This window comes from Zalophus californianus, chromosome 7, assembly GCF_009762305.2.
Source record: "Zalophus californianus isolate mZalCal1 chromosome 7, mZalCal1.pri.v2, whole genome shotgun sequence".
NCBI classification, from domain to species: Eukaryota; Metazoa; Chordata; class Mammalia; order Carnivora; family Otariidae; genus Zalophus; species Zalophus californianus.
Genome location: NC_045601.1, coordinates 28,495,775 through 28,518,509, shown reverse-complemented (window position 1 = coordinate 28,518,509; position 22,735 = coordinate 28,495,775). Strand labels below are relative to the sequence as shown.

The 22,735-nt window shown below is 42.0% G+C and overlaps 1 protein-coding gene across 8 annotated transcripts in view; it reads right to left on the bottom strand.

Annotated features, from left to right (window-relative positions):
* Positions 1 to 22,735, bottom strand: part of MAP7 (microtubule associated protein 7) — a 168,206-nt gene that overhangs the window by 52,523 nt on the left and 92,948 nt on the right. For all 8 annotated transcript variants that reach the window (XM_035728602.1, XM_035728606.1, XM_035728603.1 and 5 more), the window contains 2 exons: positions 8,651 to 8,749; positions 1,335 to 1,412 (listed from right to left, as the gene is read on the bottom strand). In XM_035728602.1, the coding sequence (XP_035584495.1) occupies positions 1,335 to 1,412; positions 8,651 to 8,749 (177 nt within the window). The remainder of the gene's footprint in view (positions 1 to 1,334; positions 1,413 to 8,650; positions 8,750 to 22,735) is intronic.

Genomic DNA, 22,735 nt, shown 5'->3' with positions numbered 1-22,735 from the left:
ACTTTCCTCTGTTCTGATCTACTTGTCAAACCAACCTGAATCAGGGAGCAGTGGGCATAGCTCCCAGGAGGAAGATAGCCAGGCTGCAGAGTGCTTCTGGGAAAGCATCAGCCTCACAGCCACAGACAGCCCTGCCCCCAGGAACCTACCCACGGGCAGGAAGCCTGTTAGCCACAGGGAACTTTAAGCCTGGGCAGTAAGTCCAGGCACAGAAAGGCAGCAGAGCTCATTCCCTTCCACCAAGTTGTTGAAATTGGTGTGGAAAAGACCTTGGCAGCAAAAGAACTGACCTCGCATGCCCATTATGGCAAAGGAGAGGAAAAAAGGCCTGGGTTGGAAGAATTAAGTAACGGCAACAGACTTCTGAAAACGAGCTTCCAGTCAATTTCACAAATTTGGGTTTGTGGACTATAACAAAAGAAAAGATGGGGCACAGGTGCTGGGTTCTCCCACTGAAACACGAATTCTTACAAAATGCGGTGGAACTCTACAAAAGTTATGGGTCATCCCCTGGGAACATGCTGGCCACCTCAGTCAGTCCTAGTTTTAAATGACAGAGACGTTCTGGGAACACTGAGACATGCTAACCGGACATTTCATCTTTCCAAGGTACTTAAGGAGAGTATCCTGTTTTAGCAGTTTGGCATAAACGGACATCAAAGTAAAGGAGGAATGAGCACTAGCATCCTTGCTCAATGTTCCAGAAGACAGTGGTGCTTTGATCTTGGCTTCCTGGTAAGGTCGTCCTCAGGACACAGCTCTCCAGGTGATGGTATGGCCAATACCACAGTTGCTAACCTTTCACAAAGACCTTAGGTAGCAAAAGAAAAATCCGACAGCTCAGCACTAGGTTTTGCACTTTTCTTGGCAGCATGCTGGGCGCATCTGTCTATAAATTCAGCAGCAGCATTATTTTATCATGGAAAGTAGGACGTGCCCTAACAGTGTATATGCTCATGACTGTTCACACAAAAGAGAACCATAAGCTTACTGTTCTTGTTTTGTTTTGTTTTTTTAAGCTGTAAAAGGTAAGCTGAGCCATCATGCCTGTCCCATATACATTCTCTCCAGTGCCACATTAAACGGTAAAAGAAGTGAAAATGACCCTAATCCTGGGCTGGGCTTTCCTGTTACTTAAAATTTAGTCCTATGTGTCTGTCACATACTCAATTCTGTTTCACATCCATCTGCACAACTCATAAAGGCAGGCCAGAGAGCATGGTTATTATAGTGAAGTCCGGGTGCTCAACGGTAAGTGTCCATCAGCCTCGAGGTGAAAAGTAACACCCCGACAACAGCGTCCCTGAGAGGAGATGAGGGCTGGGGATGGATACCTAGCTGCTTTTCGCGCTCCTCACGTCGCTCCCTGGCCAGTCGCTGCCGGTCGTCCACCCGAAGCACGGGAGGAGGGTCTGAAAAGGAGAGAAAACACATGAGCAGAAGAGCAGATTTTCTCATAATGATATACTTTGATAATTATCTTTTTGTCTAGTAAATTCTGTGAATAAAATATTACTATGTCTTACAACTGGTATACAGGACTATAGTCTCAGTGATATACTTTATTATTATAATTTTTCTGAGAATTTCCAAGCATTTTTCTCTTGTTTAAAAACATTATATGAGAGAGTAGAGCCTAAGAGTTCTCATCACAAGGAGGAAACCCCCTCCCCCTTTTTTTCTTTCCCATATCCATATGAGATGAGGGATGTTAACCTGACTGTGGTGATCATTTCACAATACAGATAAGTCAAGTCATTATGCTGCAGGCCTTAAACTTACAGGGTGCTGTATGTCAGTTCTAGCTCAACAAAAATGGGAAACAAGTTCTAAAAATAAAATAAAAAGACACACAGTCTGCACCCCCCAAAACCCATGATGTAAAAACATAACTGTAGCCTTTTGACTGTTTCTATCCAGCAGTATATATGATGCTTTGTGTTCCTAAGCTAGTGAACTTCTATCATTTTTATGCTTTAAAAAGTCTGTTCCTCAACAGCAAACAGAATCATAAGTGAATTGCTACTGAATAGAGGTTCACCAGTTGGATGTAAAAAGCCCAGCTCTGAGGTCACACACACAAGTTCACTTCTGTTCTCTCACCCACTATGTAAGTTTGGCTGAGTTACTCACCAACTCTCTAAGTCTCAAGTTAATTAGGGCATGGGTTTCATGGATATTTTTTAAAAAGATTTTATTTATTTTAGACAGAGAGAGAGAGAGAGAGAGAGAGAGAGCGCGTGCACAAGCAGGAGGACTGGCAGGCAGAGGGAGAGGGAGAAACGGGCTCCCTGCCGAGCAGGAAGCCCGACGTGGAGCTCGATCCCAGGCATCAGGACCCAAGCCCAAGGCAGATGCTTAACTGACTGAGCCACCCAGGTGCCCCCTGGATTTTTATTTATTATCTACCAAATGAGAATAAATAGAACCAATCTCACAACACTGTAAGAACTAAATGAAATACTTGAAATGGCATTAGTTATGGTGCCTCACACATAAGCCTCAGTTAACTCATTCATTCACTGAACACACGCTGAACATCAACTCTGCACCAGGCATCATTCTAGGTGCCGAAAAGAAAGCAGTCAAGAAAGAAAGAAAAAAAAAAAAAATCTCTGCCCTGGTGGGGACTGCATTCTACTCAGGGAGAATTTTATAAACAGGATACATAGGAGATATACAATGAAAAAAAGGGGTTGGGGCGTCTGGGTGGCTCAGTTGGTTAAGCGTCTGACTTTGGCTCAGGTCCTGATCTCAGCGTCCTGGGATGGAGCCCCACTCGGCCGCTCTGCGCTCAGCAGGGAGCCCGTTTGTCCCTCTCCCTCTGCCCCTCCCCCTCCTCGCACACGCTCTCTGATAAATAAATGAAATCTTTAAAAAAATGAAAAAGGGGAAAAATACTGAATGTTAGTTTGAGATAAATGCTAAGGGGACAACAAAGCAACAAAGGGGATTGTGACATGGCAGGAAGGGGGATGTGTAACATTTTAGACAAGGGCCAAGGGAGGCCTAACTGATGTAACTTTTAGGTGCAAAACCCTGATGGAAATGACACACAGATGTGCAGATATTCCAGGAAATGGAAAGCAAACACAAAGGCCAAGATTAAGAGCACCTATTGTGCTCAAGAAACGGGTAGATCTAAGAGCCTGGAATGGAGTAAGATCATAAGCAACGGGGCCAGACATGCGAGGGCCACGGCACGGGGCTCTCTGGTCACAGTGAGGACTCTGGATTGTACTCGGAGTGAGACACTGCTGGGGGTTTCCCAGTAGAGAGCTATACTAACGGGTTCCCTCTGCTACTATACAAACAAGCAAAATAATAATAATGATGATGATGATGATGACCTTAAGATCAGGTTTATTTTCTCCTCTCTTAAAATGACATATTTTTAAGATCTCATGTTAAAAATAGAAACCTAGTGGGACAGTATTTTAGACAGCATGGTAGTGCTTCATCAGCAAATCTAAAGGCCCTCCAACCCAAAGGCCTCTTAAATATCACAGAATTTGTACATCCAGGGAAACAGAAACTGTAGAAAGGCCTATCAGGAGCATGCATAAACCTGGCAGTGAGAATCATGAGCAAGACTAAGTGATGGTATTTTATGCTTTTCCTTTCTTTTAAGGTAAGATTTTTAAAAACTGGTAAAAGGACCCCTCAGTAGCTCACACTTTTTATGATACTTACTTCTCAGATTTACTGAGATTATTTATTAGATTTCAAATATTGTTTGTGTAAGAAAATATCGCTCCTGGCCCCAAAAGGTTTACTTCTGAAATCTGAAAAGGGGCATGTGGACTCCAGGTCAGGCACCTGTGATGGGCCATACACGGGGGTGCTTTACTGTCATTTGTTTCTGGTGAAAAGAAATGATAGCATGGCAAATGCCATTCTTAAGAAAGAACTATCCGAGAACAAGTCAAAATGGAGTTAGAATAGACCTTTAATGATTACCTACCACTTAAGTAATATTCCTTAAATAATGAGGTTTACCTGTTCATAAACATTTATTTAACTACAAAACTCAAAAATCAACTTTATTTAAAAAGATGCGTAAGCACATTACAGACAGTCTCCATAAAATAGTGTAGGGGCGCCTGGGTGGCTCAGTCAGTTAAGTGTCTGATTCTTGATTTGGGCTCAGGTCATGATCTCCAGGTGGTGAGATCGAGCCCTGTGCTCAGCACGGAGCATGCTGGAGATTCTCTCTCTCCCTCTGCCCCTCTCCTGGCGCTCGTGCTTTCTCTAACTAACTAACTAACTTTAAAAATTAACTACTTGGAATTATGTTTATAAATTCTGCCACAGACTATCGATAGGAAGGATGTGACATATCTAGCTTACTTTCCAGTACATGCCAAATTTCATGCAAAATTTTGAAAAACAATTTTGAAAGGAAGATTTTAATAACAACGTATGGGACACACACACCCTCACCCTCTTCTAACCCAAACCAACCCTGATGGCCCCAAATCAATAACTGGTAACCCAATTATGCACTATAATAGTTGCCTTTTAGATACACAGTTGGAAAAATAGCACAAGAGTTGATTTCTGTAATATTATTTTATATGAAGATTATGCTCATCACATGTAATAAACCACATCCTGCCTGATCATATAAGAAACAAGGCTGGATATAGTGCTGCACAAATATATCAATTAATCACTATAAATAAGGCCAATGCTTACATGTCCAGTGATTCCGACTGACCTTCTTTTGAGATCAGTGCTGAAATGATAATCACTATTACTTTGGAATCAGATTTTGAGGAAGTAAAGACTTAGGGCATGGTGACTGTGATATGCTAGATGATTTTGATTGGTTTAGGAACCTGGCATTAGAAAATACTGAATTGTAGAGGGAAAAGGTATTCAGCTTTTTTTTTTTTTAAGGTTTTATTTATTTATTTTGGGGGCGGGTAGAAGGAGAGTGAATCTCAAGCAGACTCTGCGCCGAGCACTCTGAGCCCGACATGGGGCTCCATCTCAGGGTCCTGACATCATGACCCTGAGATCGTGACCTGAGCTGAAACCAAGAGTCAGATGCTCAACTGACTGAGCTACCCAGGCGCCCCAAGGCATTCAGTATAAATTCTATTTCCATCCTTCTGATTACATAGACAGAGAGTCACTTTGGTGCTAGAATGTCAGTAATACTTATGGCAGATTAAAGATGGTGTGAATGGGGGTGGGGAGGAACAGAGCCTTTTGTTTTGTCCACTGCTTATTCCCATCTGGCAGAAAGGAGAATATTCAGTCAGTGTCGGTTGAACAAAGGAGCAAACAACCTTCACTAACTTTCAGAGCCTTTAAACTTCCACTAACATGCACCAATGGGGCAAACAAACAGCAATCTTGTATTTGATAACAGATTTAAAAAAAAATTAATGCTAAGCAGTCAGTTTTCATAACCAAAAATTATCTTTCAAGCTAGATTTCCAAAAATGAAAAAATGGAATAGTTCCGAGTAAATAGTGAATGTTCTAGAATTCTCCCTCTCATCTCCATCCTTCACATCACTTTACCCTGGAGCAAAATCAAGGTACAGGAAGTACTTTAACATTATGAACATTTCACATCGTTTCCTGATACATCTAACACTGTCAGAAGGAAAAGTTTTCAGAGCAACAGAATATTGCTGCATTCTGCTTTCAACCTCCTGCCGGGATGACTGAAGGTGGGGGTGTCCACCCAAACTGGGGCACTTTTAAGGGTGACAGGAAGTGCTCCTGATATTCTGTCTTTGATGACATGCATGAACCTGGACCACAAATGAGAACTCAGTGACTGTCGAAGATAAGAAAATCAACTCACACTGACAAAGCTTGCTCAAGAGCTCACCAGTCTTTGACTTCTATCCGAACAACTACTGTTGATACAATAAGTAACTTCATCAGGGCTTTGCATTTTACAAAGCACTTTCACAAAGGTTATCATTTCGTTCTTTACAATAGCTCTATGAGCGGGCCACTTATTCCTTCAATGACGAGTTCTCATGCCTGTTTTCAAAGGAGAAAACTGAGGGAAATGTCTGTGACCAAGGAAGGTGGCACAGTGAAATGTTAGAGGCTAGTTCTTAAAACCAGATCTCTTGCTCAACCCCGGGCCCTTCTGCACACCATGGCACCCAGGGAGTCATCACAATTGGCTTGATGTAGCGGCCAGAGAAGGCCTGGAGGATTCCAAGGCCTGCATTCCTCTGTGACGGAAATGATTTATAAATGCTAGTGCAGTTATTAGTGGCTCTTTTAAAGACTTGTGGTGGAGGGGGGTGCCTGGGTGGCTCAGTTGGTTGAGCGACTGCCTTCGGCCCAGGTCATGATCCTGGAGTCCCGGGATCGAGTCCCGCATCGGGCTCCCTGCTCGGCGGGGAGTCTGCTTCTCCCTCTGACCCTCCTCCCTCTTGTGCTCTCTCTCTCTCATTTCTCTCTCTCAAATAAATAAATAAAATCTTAAAAAAAAAAAAAGACTTGTGGTGGAGGGTGATAAAGGGATAGGAATTAAGAGAGATTTTTTTAATGAACTTAAGTTTCTGCTTTTTTCAGGTATGTACAGTTCATGAAGAAAATACCAATGTTCCCATCTAATCAGATCATACTCTGAATCATTTGGAGGCAGCTGATGGCGTTCTCAAGAGCCATCACCCACTCTGTAGACATGAACAGATCGGTGGGTGACTTTACAAATAGTCTCTTTCGGTCTGGGTCCAAGTATTCACAGCTGAGAGTACTGGTCTTTCCCAGATAACATGAGACATACTATGCCCACACTTATAAACCACAAGGGCCTTCTATACATGTTTTAAAGATAAAATATTAACAACCTGAATGTTATTAACATCAAAGAGATGTTCTAGAGTATTCCAATGAGTTTTAAGTTATCAGAAGGTTAAGGATGGAAAGACATTTAACTATAATTTACTGGGTTAAAAGAGACCCCGAGAAATCATCTGGTCAGAATGCCCATATCAGGTTGAGGGCAATACTCAAAATATTCAAAAATTTAGTACTTAACTTTACTCCCCCACCCCAAGTTCCAGGGAATGAAAATTAATAAACTGCTCTAGTCAGACATTCCTATGACTTATATCTCATAAAATTAAAAGGTTTTACTCAAGCCTAGCCCTCCAACGTGAAAACTCTTCTATCATCCTTTAGAGACACTAAGGAAAACAACATGGTGGTTTTAAAAGCGAGACCTTCATATGTACCTCTGCTTATTTATATATGTACAAGAAAGGAGTCACATGATGCTCAAAAGGCACAATCTGAATGGTTGCCAGAGAGGTGAGGGGTGGGGAGGAATGGGCAGAATGGGTGAGGGGAGTGCAAGGTATAGATTTCCAGTTACGCAGTGAGTAAGTCACAAGGATAAAAGGTACCGCACAGGGAACAGAGTCAAAATGAGGGAAAAACAGCATATATACCATTTAGCGAATGTTCAATTCTCATGGTAAAACAAATGAGGTTTTCATGCTAAAGGATCCTCACTTGAATACAAGGAACCCGAGTCCACTAAAATAAGGCCTGGGAACACAGGGGCCCTGCTTTGCTCATCCAGTACCTGTCACGGTCCCAGGCACAGGACAATTACTCAGTAAGTAGTAGATGGCGGCTGAGTGGTAGGTGGATAAATGAATGGATGAAAAGGCAAATTAAGTGGGGAATCTCAGCCTGCTAATTAAAATTCCACTGAAACTACACATCATTTTCCATTAATGGCCGCTCATGCAGTCCATGCAATAGTACTTGTTAGTTGTCCTTCTTTTAAGCAACAAGCCAGATTTATCTGCTCTGTTAAGATCTTTTCCCACATGGAAACCCCGCCACCCCCCGCCAAACTAGATATAATGGGGGAATGTTTTCTCGGAGGCTAGAAAGAATTATTTTTCATCTTTATTCTCACTGATTCACTGTTCTTGAATGACTTCGGTCTTGGATGCTGCATGAAGTAGGCTTCCAAGGCCCTCACGGCGGGTTCAATTTGTCTTTGCCTTCCTTGGCTTGTTTACCATCATACTGGACAATGGTCTCTCCCAAGGGCCACACAATGGCTGCTGGATACTTGGAAGCAACTGCATTGTTTATTCAACTGTTTATGTTTACAGGCTGTTTGCTTCTTTGTATCACTGAGTAGAACAGACCATGAATCACAGGCTATTAAATGAAATTACTGTGTAGGTGTACAATCACTGCAAAAAATAGAGAACAAAAACATAATTCTGTACCAGCTTTGCTATGTGTAAAGATTTCCTTAAATGGCTTTTGAAAATGTCACAAAAAAGATATGCAATAATGCTGGGCACACAGGTACAAAAAATTGTGTCGTATGCGTCATTTCAAAAAAGAATAGGAAAATGATTACCTCTTATACATTGCTTGATAGTAAACAACGTACCCACATGCATCATCTCACTGACTGTCAAAATGATTCTGGCAGGTAAGCAGGGCATGTGTTTGAATCTCCATTTTAAAAAGAGAAAATCAAGGCTTTAAGAGGTTCTTGGACTTAAACTTAGATAAGCCAGTATGAGTTGTCTGTGTTTTGGTAGCAGGACTGGAACTAAGCTCTCCTAAATTCTAGCCCGCCTTAGGCTTTAGGGATAACCTTTTTTTTCTACAGCAAATGCCATGCAGGGTACCTGGCTTATTTCCTGAGTAGTTGCTATTTTGTCCCGAAATAGCAGAGGGCCGGCTGGAGGCAGCATTTTTCTTATCTTGCACTTTGTAGCTTTCAGGCGCTATATAAATGAGACAAAAGAGAAAAGACCATATTTAGTTTCTTAAAATTGATTCAGAAACATTCACCTATTCAACATTTACTGTGAACCTTTGTATCAGGTACTAAGCTAGATTCAGGAAATAAAAAGATGAGGCTGTTACAACTCGCTGGTTCCATGGGAAGGACGCATTCAAAACTCAAGGGCGTGGCTCGACTTATCCTACAGCAGTAGCACGTTCAAGGGTAGCCCCAGTTTATACATAAAGCAAGCACGGGGAAGCATGACTGGTATCCAAAATCTCTGATCTTAGTTCTTCGAAAGTTCATGCATTAGGAACCCAAAATTCCAAGAACATAACTACGAGGGTCACCAGAAAGGAGCCAGGACATAAAATTTACTAGGATTTTGAAAAAAGCCTCTGACAAAAGTTCTGTAACAAAGATTATTAAAGAGACTAAGGGAAATGTATTCTAGGAAAGGAATGAAGGGCAGAAATACCAGGTAATTCTCTGGTTACGTCAAGTACAGGATCCCATACTGTAAACATATTACCTTCTTTACCCATATATGTATTTTTAAAGATTTTATTTATTTGTCAGAGAGAGAGAGCGCACACGAGCCGGGGGAGTGGCAGGCAGAGGCAGAGGGAGAAGCAGGCTTCCCGCTGAGCAGGGAGCCCGATGCGGGGCTCGATCCCGGGACCCTGGGGTCATGACCGGGGCCGAAGGCAGACGCTTAATGCACTGCGCCCACCCAGGCGTCCCTTTACTCATATTACTTCAATGTATTTCAAAGGATATTTAAAAGATGTCTGCTACTGTCTCAGATACAAATCATGTCCAAACCCAAGCCCATGAGTTTCGGCCTCCTACTCTCTGCCTTAAAACCTGCTCTGCCCAGTCTTCTCCACAACTGAGGCAATTCTACCCTTCCAGCGGCTCATGCCCCAAAGCCTGGACTCAGCCTTGACTTCTGTCGCTTCTCATGCTCAATGTGTTAGTAAGTTCTTTCACCTCTACCTTATACAACATCTTACCCCCTCTCCTGCTGCCCTTCTAATCACCTCCTCCCTGCGTGACTACAACATCCTCTTACCCAGTCCACGTGGTCCTCCCGCTGACCACCTTTAGTCTGTTTTCATCTTAGTGGCCAGAGTGATCCCCTTAAAACCCAAGTTGTATCACTCCTCCGCTCAAAACTCTCCGATAGCTCCCATCCTGCTCCGAGTAAAACCGAGGGTCTCCATCATGGCCCACAAGGTACCCCTTTCCCCTCTTGATGACTCTGTTCTAGTCATCCTGACTTAGTCCATCCCAGAGCTTTGCCTGGACTTGAAACGTTTTTGTCTCTGATACCCACATGGATTTCACTTCCTCTGAGACTCTGCTGAAATAAGACATTAGAGAATCCCCTTGAATTGTTTAAAATAGCACCCCCATCACTCAGCACTTTGCACTCCTTCTCCTGCTCTGTTTGCAGCCCTTGCCCCTGACATATTACATATTGTCTCTCCATTAGGCTAAGGAAATTGGACATTATCTAGAAAATAGGAATGATTGGCTCAAAGTTTTTGAACCTGAAAAGGTGTGATAATAATTATGCTTTAAGGAGACTAAATTTAAAAACTGTTCCCAAGATGTACTAAGAAGAAATTACTAAAAAAAAAAAATATTCCCTAAATTTACCTTTGACCTCTAAATGAGGAATACACCGAATTTTTGTGGCTCTCTCTCAGTTACATATAGTATTAGCTTAGAAAATTGTAGATAATGGGGTGCCCAGGTGGCTCAGTCAGTCAAGCATCTGACTCTTGATTTCTCAGGTCATGATCTCAGGGTCATGAGATCAAGCCCCTCGACAGGCTCTGTGCTCAGTAGAGAGTCTACTTGAGATTCTCTCTCCCTCTCCATCTGCCCCTCCCACTCATGCTTGTGCTCGATCTCTCTCTCTCTAAAATAAATAAATTAAAAAAAAGGACCACCTTCCTCCTTATTCTGCAAGTTAATCTTATTAAAATTGCTCATAAAGCAGTCGTTAAGAAACATAACAGAAAGAAGTAGAATGTATCACGTATCTGGAGTACAATGATCATAATTTTCTTTTTGTTATAGAGCTACCTCCAGCACACAACAAGTAAAGCCCTAATTAGTAAGCTATTTATGGATCTCCTATTTATTATTTTTAGTTAGGTGAAAAAGAATGAGAACCATTTGTTTAGAATATATTTCACATGTATTCATTTCTTTCTTGCCTTGGTATACATGACATAATTTAATCTTTCTCTGGTGATTGCATATCCGCAGGGCCCCCAGGTCCTGACAACAAACATCAATCCTAACTGAATATTATGTAACAGTCCACCATGAAGGAGATTAAAAAGACTGTAACACATGTTCAGTCCAAGTGACTTTTCCAAATAATCTCTGATATCAAAGAGCTTTTCTTTTCAGGGGTGGGGGAAAAGAGCTATAATTTGTTTTATCATCTTGAAATTCAAATGTAAAAAATATACTTGAATTAAACTGGAGGTCTGGTTACTTGAATCCCAATTTATCTATATCTGACTTCTACTGGATCTGCTCTAGCTGAACATCGATTTGCCTGCCCTCTTATCATCTGGATCTTGGAATTCACTGCTATCCCGGAAAACCTTCTGGGTCCTACTCATAACGAGACACATATGAAATCTTAAAATTTTTAATGCTCATGTAAAAATGACAGCTTAACTTAGTAAAGCAAAAGTAATTTTAAAAATGGTCAGTCTGTTTAGTCCAAGATTATAATTGTTATAATTATAACAGTAATAATTTATAAATACTTGTTAATGTCTACCCTTTAGGTTAGACATTCATCTAACGTTTTCAGGTTATCTTTCCACTTTTCTATCAGTCCATTTTTCCTTCCATCACTGTGAGAATCTTTATTTCTCCAAAAACCTCTCTGGTTAACACTCTATTGTGATAAGACGGAAGATATAAAGTCAAACAGATCGGGGCTCAGGTGACCTTCAGAAAGTTTGACCCGAGTAGGTTGTGGGGGCAAGGGGAGGGGAACGGCCTCCCTCACAGGGCTGCTGGGAAGATGCGGGGATGAGTGAAGATGCAGGGGAAGAATGTGCCACAGAGCTTAGCACACAACAGGTGTTTAACACATTCGTTTTCTCTCTTTCGCTCTTCCACTGAGGTCTGGGCCTCCCTCAACCACGGCACTTGCAGCACCTGGCATGGTGTAGCACTGTGTTTGGAAGTTTTGAGGAGGTGGTGTGTGCTTTGGAGTCAGCTGACCTGGCTGTGCCCTTAACGGGGTGTGAATTCTCAGCACATCACTTAACCTCTCAGCCTTAATTTTCCCATCTGTAAAGAGGGACAACACTGAAAAAAAAGAAAAAAGAAAAAAAAAAAGAGGGACAACACTTACTTCCAGGGTTGTGAAAATTAATGAGAGCAATGGGCCCACCACAATGCTCAATAACTAGTAGAAAGCATTTTATTGGCTCTCTCTTTATTCCCTACACAAATGTGGGAAATGGTTTCTGTTTTCCCAGGGCTTTGCTCATGCAGCACTAATGGGGAAAGTAAACCTATGTCAACTTGGTGACAGGGTCCTGGGGTGCGAAGTCTGGCTCAGCTGCTGGCTTCAGAGGTTTCCAACTCAGCTACAAGCACACCTCCTGGGGGCCCTCAGGTAGGCTGGGCTTATTGGTATGGTTTTTAGGGTACAACCTGGCTTTGGAAGAGGCAATCCTCAGTGTTTCTGGGACTTAGATGACAGTTTCAGGAGACTGAATGCCCTTCAAGTTACCATTGCATTAAGTAAACATGAGCTTTTAAAAAACAACAACAACGGGTGCCTGAGTAGCTCAGTCGCTAAGCGTCTGCCTTTGGCTCGGGTCATGATCCCAGGGGCCTTGGATGGAGCCCCATGTCGGGCTCTCTGCTTGGTGGGGAGCCTGCTTCTCCTTCTCCTTCTGCCTGCCTGTCTGTCTACTTGTGATCTCTCTCTGTCAAATAAATAAATAAAATCTTTAAAACAACAACAACCACAACAACCCCAAACCCTCCATTATAATAATGGAAAATAAAATCTTACTATTATTTTTTTTAAAGATTTTATTTATTTATTCATGAGACAGAGGGGAGGAGAGAGAGAGAGAGAGAGAGAGAAGCAGAGGGAGAAGCAGGCTCCCAAGGACCAGGGAGCCCGACGCGGGACTCGATCCTAGGACCCTGGGATCATGACCTGAGCCGAAGGCAGATGCTTAACCATCTGAGCCACCCAGGCGCCCTTACTATTATTTTTTTAAACAAAGTACAGGGAATTTCACTATTTGAGAACACGACGAAAGTAATTTATTTAAGAGTTGCAACATTTAAAAAACTGGAAATCCTAGGTAACTAGCGGACAGGATTGAATATACCATTTTTTATTTCACCATTCAAAAATACCATTTTTTAAATGACTCAGGTGACTTTCCAGCATTAATTTGAATCTCTTTCATTTTTCATAAAAACTGAGTCATATACCATGATGCTCAATAAGTCTTTGCTAGCCTTATAAAACCTCTATTGATCTTCCTGCTAGCTTGAAAGCTTTATTCCATTAGTGTCACATGTGAGAGTATTAAAAGACAAGAGGAAGGATGCAGAGAAGCAAGCACCCTTGTGGTCTGGGGCTCTGTCTCCCTCTAAACTGCTCTGAAACAAAATATAGAGATGGCAGACATTTAGGGCTTTCACCTAGTAAAAATCCTGCAGCTCCAGTAAGTGCCACAAATGTGCCTCTAAAATCCATATCCTCTAAGATTCACTGCATTCCTTGCCATGTCTTCCCATAAAGGGCAAGAGTTCTCACTGCTTTGTTTCTATTTTTGGCTCTATGGTCTGGTTGAAGAGTCTCTCTCAACTGATCAGAATAATTGGTTCAACAAATGCTTAATTTAGTAAAAAAAAGCTTACTCTAATAAGACATTTAGGACTACAATCTTAGGAACCATCCTGAGTTTAAATCTCACCGAATGATATGTGGTCTTGATGTCTACAAGGATAATGTATTTCTGTTACTATTTTTTTAAAAGATTTATTTTAGAGAGAGAGAGTACGGGGGCACACATGAGCAGGGGGAGGGGCAGAGGAAGAGGGGGAGAGTGAATTTCAAGCAGACTCTGTGCTGAGTGCAACATGGGGCTTGACCTCCCACCCTGACTGAGATCATGACCTGAGCTGAAATTAAGAGTTGGGCACTAAACTGACTGAGGTACCTGGGTGCCCCTTTCTGTCACTATTTTTAATAGAGTTTAGCCATTAGGCCCAGCTCTGAATGGGTTCTTCTTTGTTACATTGTTCAGTTGGACGTGGCAGACATGCAGCTCAGGGTACACGAACAGCTCTGGGGGGGAGTAAACACACAGAGAGTTGAACCACAGGCAATTGCCTTTTTTCTTTTCTTTTAAGATTTTATTTATTTCAGAGACAGAGAGAGAGAGAGAGGGAGGGAGGGAGCATGGGGAGGGGCAGAGGGAGAAGTAGGCTCCCTGCTGAGCAAGGAGCCCGATGTGGGACTTGATCCAAGGATCCCGGGATCATGACCTAAGCTGCAGGCAGACGCTTAACCCACTGGGCCACCCAGGTATCCTGGCAATTGCCATTTTTGTAGTAAAAAATGGTTGAATACTGCAACTTCATAGGTCTCAATCTAATAGTTTCAGGTTACCTGTGCAGAAAAGGCTTCACACAGCAGGTACCAGAGAGCTCTCTTTAGGAAGGCCTGGTTTTGCTCCAATAAATCTTAGCCACGAGTCTGACTCCATGCTGAGTCCTGAGTCTTCCTAGTAAATCACAGACCCTGGGGTGGTCTTGACAGACCCCGACGCACTAAACAAATCACTTATTTGAAAAATGTGGCTGCAGAACACTGTTGTGGCAACTGAAGAATGTTATTGGTTTAAAAATGTAACAGAGAGTGATTACAGAGTAGTTTTCAGGCAATTAATTCAGTGTTTCACCTAAAATTTTCTACTTTATCATCCTTTTGCTTATTTACTTGACAGTTAAATTATATTCTAATAGAGCTGCCAGGAGTATGGTAACACAGATCTTAAAGGTTTTATCCAACGTTATTTATGAAATTTGCATTAGAATGAGGCCATAACACAACCTTCTCTAATGACTCTTCTGATTATTCCACAGAATGCAGAGCTTCTCAGTTTAAATTCCTCATAATTGTATGTGAAATTTTTTTTAAAGATTTTATTTATTTATTTGAGAGAGAGAGAATGAGAGCCAGAGAGCACGAGAGGGAAGAGCGTCAGAGGGAGAAGCAGACTCCCTGCTGAGCAGGGAGCCCGATGTGGGACTCGATCCCAGGACTCCAGGATCATGACCTAAACCGAAGGCAGTTGCTTAACCAACTGAGCCACCCAGGCGCCCTAATTGTATGTGAAATTAAAGGAATGATGGAGCTCATGGGAGTTGGCACTAGACAAACCTGGGTTCAATGTCCTGCTTTCCCTTGGTTTTCTTCCTACTGGCATTGCTCAGACAGCACCTGACTCGGGGGACATCTTGTGCTCAGCACTGGGAAGAAATATTAATGTGTCTCCTACCACTTTTCCTTTCCTGAACCCTTAATTCTAGGTTACTTCTTCAAACTGTGTTTTGGACCTTCTGATTCCCCTGGTAATTTCTCTTCTCTTCAGAAAAGTGGTTTCCTCTTATGGCCTGAAGCACACTGTCTACGTCAGTCATTTTCAAGTGCATTTATAAATATGCTCTCTCAAATACAGTTTGTCTCCCACCTTTAAGGAATCTATGCTCCCGTTTCTCTGTGATCACTGGAAACTATGTCAAAAGGTGAACTAACTGTCCTCACAAACTCAGCCAACCCTGATGTTAGTCTTTATTCTATAGTATCAAATGAACTACTACATTCCCAGGCTCAGAAATGTTAAATAATTTTTACTTTTAAAAAAAATTTTTTTAAAAGGTTTATTTATTTGAGAGAGAGCAAGCACAAGAGGGAGGCGCCACCTGGGGTGCCCTAAATAATTTTTTCAATAAACATTTACAGATACTCTTATGGGCCAGCCACTGTGCTGGGCACTAAGAACACAAAGATCAAAGGACACAACATCTACTTGCAAGATGCTTATGAACTTTTGGAGGAGACAGCATGAAAACGCGTGAAATTGTAGCAATGGATCAGTTTAGTTTTTAAAAAATCAATATACCATAGAGGATGGATAACCAAAAAAATGATGCAGACAGTATTATAGAGATTCAGAGGTGGGAGAAGGCGCTAAGGGGGTAGTAGTGATATAAAACTTCATTGGATAACAATTTTGGAGAATGGAGAGAGTCTGTATAAGTGAAGAGTAAAGCAGAGAATACTTCTGGCTGGAGGCCATAAGCAAGACTACCTAGGCAATTAAAAAAAAAAAGATAATCAGGGCACCGTGCAGTCAGAACAGCGGGTTTAAGAAGGTAGGCAGTTGAAAATAAGACAAACAGGCTGAGGTCAATGCCTCCTTGAATTCCAAGAGTTTGGACTTGACCCTGAAGGCAATGAAAGTCACTGGAGTATGTCACGTGGGACTTCTGGTGGGTGAGCTACTACAGCTTCAGTAGACTCTGGGTAAACACAAAGTGAAGCCTATAACAAGCCTGCTGGAAGAGAGAGAGAGAGAGAGAGAGAGAGAGAGAGAGAGAGAGAGAGAGAGAGAGAGAGAGAGTGTGTGTGTGTGTGTGTGTGTGTGTGTATAAAGTGCTTATCAGCTTAATGAAAACAACAAAAGGAAACCAGGCTAAAACCAGACATTTTAGAATTCTGCTTTCTGTATCATTTAATCATTTTTTCAGATCTTCCCATTTCCCCTTAACAGGTACCAAGAGATAAGTATCTGACCCTCAAGGGAAAACAGTGACTCTGGTGACCAGGGTGAAAACCATGCCTGTTCTTGAAGCATCACAGAACTGGAAGAGTTGTCACTGTGGCCACCCAAGACGGAGCCTGGGGCAGCGAGGTGCTACCACACAGGGAACCTCCCTGAGCCCTCAGCGTCTCCTCTGCTTCAACTCCGGCAGGAAATGGGACCCCAGCCGCCACCTCCGTGGAGCAAGGGCTGTGGGTAGCATGAGGAAATACAGAATGGAGGAAATGTGCCTGGGCTGGGAAACAAGCGGGGTGTTCTGAAGGTCATTTTGCAGGAGGGTCAAGGAAATAAAATGTGGGCAGAGGCTCATTGGTGTGTTTAATCTTTCACAGGTCACCACAGGATAGGGAAGCAGCCACCTCACTATGTAAATTTATAGGCATTGCATGCTGGTGACGTGTGTAACTGCAGATGCCGAGAAACAGTGCAGACTCTAATTTGCCCTTCTATGCCAGAATAAATCCACTTTGTGCTATGGTCTAAAATCCAGACACGGGGGCGCCTGGGTAGCTCAGTCCGTTAAGCGGCTGCCTTCAGCTCAGGTCATGATCCCAGGGTCCTGGGATCGAGCCCCGCATTGGGCTTCTTGCTGAGCGGGGAGTCTTCTTCTCCCTCTCCTGCTCCCCCTGCTTGTGCTCTCTCTCTGTGTCAAACAAATAAATAAAATATTCAAAAATAAATAAATAAAATCCAGACACGTTTAATCTGACATAGCAATAAGAACAAGGAACCATTTACTCAACAATCTGTTGCTCATTTCTTGCTGTAAAAACAAATGCAATTAAGAATATTTGCTAATGCATCTCGGAGTCTCCCATTTCGTCCTTATTCCTGCTGACAAAAACAATTCAATTTTTACTTTTTCTTTGTATTTCGTGCTCTCCAGATAGAACAAAAAGTTGTGACTTGGTGGCTACAACAGATTGTACCAGAGGCTTATAAGACCACGTGGAGATCTTTAAGTTTAGGCGGAGCTTATTCAGCAACAATGAACAGTGACTGAAAGTCACCTTCTGATTACTTCATTTCTGTGTAATGAAAAAAATGAAAAATTTATGACTGTGATAGAAAGGGATAGTCAACCAAAAGACAAAGAAATTTGTCCAATACTGAGATAATACAAACCCAACACAAAGACACTGATTTTATAAATACAATCCAGCATTGTGTACAGTTATGTGATCCATGGGAACAGAACGCACCAGAAACATTACTCCTCATCCTAACTATAATGTGAAGGCATGAAGAATGGGACAGACACACAGAGTCATTTATTAATAATTTATAGTCCATCAACTTCCAAAGGAAAGTTGAGGCAACTGCACTGAAATGTCCACATCAAAAATACTGACATAACCATAACCATAACCAAAAATTCCATTTTTTGTTTGTTAAATTACATATGACAGGAATAGCGTAAATATTACTTAAATAACACCAAAAGATAATTCTGTCAAAACAGGTTACCGGAATTAAGGGATAAGGAGGGGGCTACTTGTTGCCTCCAAAGAGCTCTAATCACAGCCATTGTGTTTTGAGCTTAAAGAACCACAGCTGCTGTCCAATTAAATAGAACTTGAGGCATTTTGTCCATTTTGTCTTTGACACTCGGTCAGGTGCAGTTCTGAGATAATGCTCTACTCGACCGGGGCAACCTGAGGGCAGGGCCCATGATTTTCACCCTTAGGATCTCCATCTTTAGCGGCTAGCTCACTATCTGGCACCTGTGTGACAGTGAATAAATACTTGAAGAAGGGAATGAGGGAACGGCTGGATGGTGGGTGGTATACTCCGAGCAGACTGGGGCCAAGGCCCCGAAAGAAAAAGTATTCATGACAAGTAACAAGAAAAAGTGTACATTTGTTCGTTTTTTGATGGCTGCTAAGACTGTAGAGAAAAGGTGACCAAAAGAATTGTCAGATTATAGTCATGTTCACTCCACGTCAGGAAAAACACAGAAAATAATGTAATTCTAGGATGGTTTTGACGTGACATCAGGCAAGCCTCAAAATCAAATCACTGCGTTCACAGCCATGTAACAGAAAAGGTCTGTTCAGTATCACTTAGAGTATCATAGGAATTAGAGTGACAGACTCCAAATACAACAGAATTTTGCCTCTACTGCATGGGAAGAAGCATTGAAAACATTATAGCCTTCGCTGGAAATACCAGAAAGGCTACAAAACAAACATTTCAGCTTTGAGAGATTTGTAAACCCCGGCATTTTCCCCAAAGCAATTTAATAGATTTGTTTTGGTAGTCTGCTAAAAAGACAAACATCCTGAAATGAAGAAAACCGTATTTTAGAAAAGCACGTGTTCCACCAATTTTTTGCTTTTAGGTGATTGGGAATCACTTCTTAAGCTGCTTTGTTTACCAATAAAAGCAGCTATCTGATTCATGGTACAAACTCCTTCTGACACAGCTGACAGGAGCAAACATTACATACTTTAACTCCAACCCAAAACACTTTTATCTAAAAACCAATAAATAAAACAAGCAAAAACCTTCCTTCAGCCAGATGGCAACATTATAAATAGAACAGAAAAGGCTGTATCTTCCACCTGCAGTAATATAAACCAGATTAAAAGGCAAGCCTCTTCATCCCCATGGTGATGGACCTTCTCGGCGATCTATCCCCAGTCACAAGGCTAGCTACTACACCAAGGAGCTCTGTTCCATAATATGAGTAACGTTTATGATGAAGCAAAGATCAGGGCAAAGTACAGAAAGGAGGGGGAAAGCCTAACCCTATCAAAAGTTTTCCATTTACACTGAGAAACGGTTAATTACGGAGACTGTAGCTAAGCTAATTTTCTAAGTTTCAACAGATGGATACAGAGTTTATCAAATTAGACCGAATTCAATTAAATTCAATGTGTAATTAAAAGCAACTAGTTAAATAACTTGGGGAAAAATAATTAGAACTCAACTTCATTACTCTGCTTAATTAAAGTAACCAACTGAAAGAAGGTGCATTTACTTTTAGGATAATGATTTACTTTTAAGAAGAAAACTAAAATTGCTAATACCAATATTTTACAAAATGATTACTATAGGCCACAAAGTAGAAAAGCTTTCATACTTAAATGCAAAATAAAATGATCAAGGTAGAAGATGTATAGTTCCTAAAATCCCATATAAACAAGAGTCAGCTTTAAATACCAGTTTTGCAAAGAAATGAGTGCAATTTTAATCCTGTGAATATTAATCAACTGAGTTCAATCTGTGGGAAAAAAACACGTATATACAAGGCTTCAGAATATCAATAATTAACTCTTCCTCCTCTGCACAACATAAGAGTAAAATACTTGACTTTAAATTTTCTTACGCAAACTCGGAAAAAATGTAATAGGAATGAGTGGTAAAAAATGGAAGGTTAAGATTATTCCAATTCCTTTCGAGTAACAAGTGAATGTTTAACCTCAAGGTTGTTTAAAATTAGGGGAAGCCCATCTCACCGCGCTGTCCCTATGCTGCAGTCATTTGCACATCTGTGTCCTTGTTCGTTTTCCCCTCTCGCTGGAACACCAGCCTCACCATCTCTTCCAGTGTTTAAATCCAATCTAACACCAGCCTCACCATCTCTTCCAGTGTTTAAATCCAATCTACCTACCTTTCTTTCCTTCCTTTTAATAGCTTTTATTTTTTTACAGAAGTTTCAGGTTCACACCAAATGGGAGTGGAGAGTTCAGAGACCGTTCCCATGTGTCCCCCCCACCCGCCTCCACATATGCACAACCTCTCCCACTGTCAAAATCCTGCACTAGAGTGGTACATTTATTTCAATCAATGAACCTACAGAGACATATCATTATTATCCAAAGTCCACAGTTCACAACATATCATTATCACCCAAAGTCCATGGAGTTCACAGAGCTCACTCTGAGTGCTGTTTTGGGATTTGACAAACAGAGAAGTCATGCATCGCCATTATAGCATGGCAGAGAGTCCAATCCATTTCTCATAGTCCTGCTCAGGTCTCTTTCTCATGAAATCTTTTCAAGCTATTCCGACACTTTTCCTTCTCTGACTTCTACTACGCCCCCAACTCTGACCCACAATTGCTTGGCACTTGATTTCATTCCATCTTACGTCATTTTTAGAATGTATGTTTCCACAAGTTCCAAATACTGCTCATGTCACAGGAAGCAAGGCAAAAACAACAACAACAAAAAGTGCTTTATAGTAAAAAAACAAAACAAAAACACAATTGCTGCAGCATTTCTCTCTTGGAAATTCATACTGGCCATTTGCATAGGCAAACTGTGTTGTTCCATGCTTGCTTCCTAATAAAGGTCTATACAAGGCTTCCTTTTTTAATTTTTAAAAAAAAATTTATTTATTTATTTTGACACAGAGAGAGAGAGAGAGAGAGAGACAGTGAGAGAGAGACAGCGAGACAGGGAACACAAGTAGGGGGAGTGGGAGAGGGAGAAGCAGGCTTCCCGCTGAGCAGGGAGCCCGATGTGGGGCTCGATCCCAGGACCCTGGGATCATGACCTGAGCCGAAGGCAGATGCTTAACAACTAAGCCACCCAGGCGCCCCACAAGGGTTCTTTTCTAAGAGAACCCTGATTGGCCACAAGGCACAGCTCTGGCCAAGAAGCTGAACACTGCAATTGTTAGGCTGGGTTTGCAGGAATGCTCCTTCAAGGGGAAGCGGACTCGGGTAGGATGGCTCCTCACTCTGCCTTTTGTTCCTGCCTTGAACATGGGTATGATGTTCAAGGTAGAGCATTTGCCTTGTAACCAGGAAGCTATCATGAGGGAAAAGCTAAGGCAGTAACCTGGCGCTGACATCTTTTTTTTTTTTTTTTTTTAAAGATTTTATTTATTTATTTGACAGAGAGAGTGAGAGAGCACAAGCAGGGGGAACAGTAGAGGGAGAGGGAGAAGCAGGCTCCCCGCCAAGCAAGGAACCCGATGCGGGGCTCGATCCCAGGACCCTGAGATCATGACCTGAGCCGAAGGCAGACGCTTAACCATCCGAGCCACCCAGGCGCCCCCTGGCGCTGACATCTTTGAACCGCTGTACTGTTTACTTTCATAGTTCGTGCAGGTAAGAAAAAAAACTCCAAATTTGTTTAAATCACTGTTGTTTTCTTATTCAGTACTCACAATTAAAAGCAATCTCTCAACTGGCAAAGTTTCCACTAACTACAGAATGAGGTCCAAGCATGCACCTTAGCCTACCAAATATCCTCCAAAATTTGGTCCCAGCTTCCACTTCCTCTAGCCTGCAACACGCAACACCTCAGTCCTAGGCAGACAGCGCTGAGGCTGGAGGTGAGATCCGAGATGGGCTTTGGAGGTGGGGGAGACTCAGAAAAAGCAGAAGATTTGATGTGAAGTGGGGGGATGGGAACAATAAAAGGCTACCAAGGACAACGTGCGGACTACCTAGGAAAAAACAATGCATACAAAACTAGGTGGTGATTAGATGGTGGCTTTTCATTCAAGGCATCCAAAAGCAGCCTCGACACATCAAGGGACTCTGTGCATACTTCCTATTGACCCCTTTTATTTGATACATCATGAATCTTATGTATTCTGATTTCTTCCAGACGTCAGAAAGCAAAACAGGTGCTGCCTCATCATATTAAAGCAGATCAGCATTTAGTTTTGAAAAGGAGCAGAAGAGCAAAGTCAGGAGAAAAAAAAAATGAAGGATGCCAGATCAGGGTTTTTTGTTTTTGGGTTTTTTTTTTAAGATCTTATTTATTTATTTGAGAGAGAGTGAGAGAGAGAGAGTGCATGAGAGGGGGCAGGGTCAGAGGGAGAAGCAGACTCCCCACTGAGCAGGGAGCCTGATGTGGGACTCGATCCCGGGACTCCAGGATCATGACCTGAGCTGAGGGCAGATGCTTAACCAACTGAGCCACCCAGGTGCCCCCAGATCAGGGTTTTAATAACATTAGCCGTGATAGAAATCAGCTCCAAAAAATTTAGAAACCAGTGGCTTTCTTTCTTTTTTTTTTTTAAGATTTTATTTATTTATTTGACAGAGAGACACACAGCAAGAGCAGGAACACAAGCAGGGGGAGTGGGAGAGGGAGAAGCAGGCTTCCTGCTGA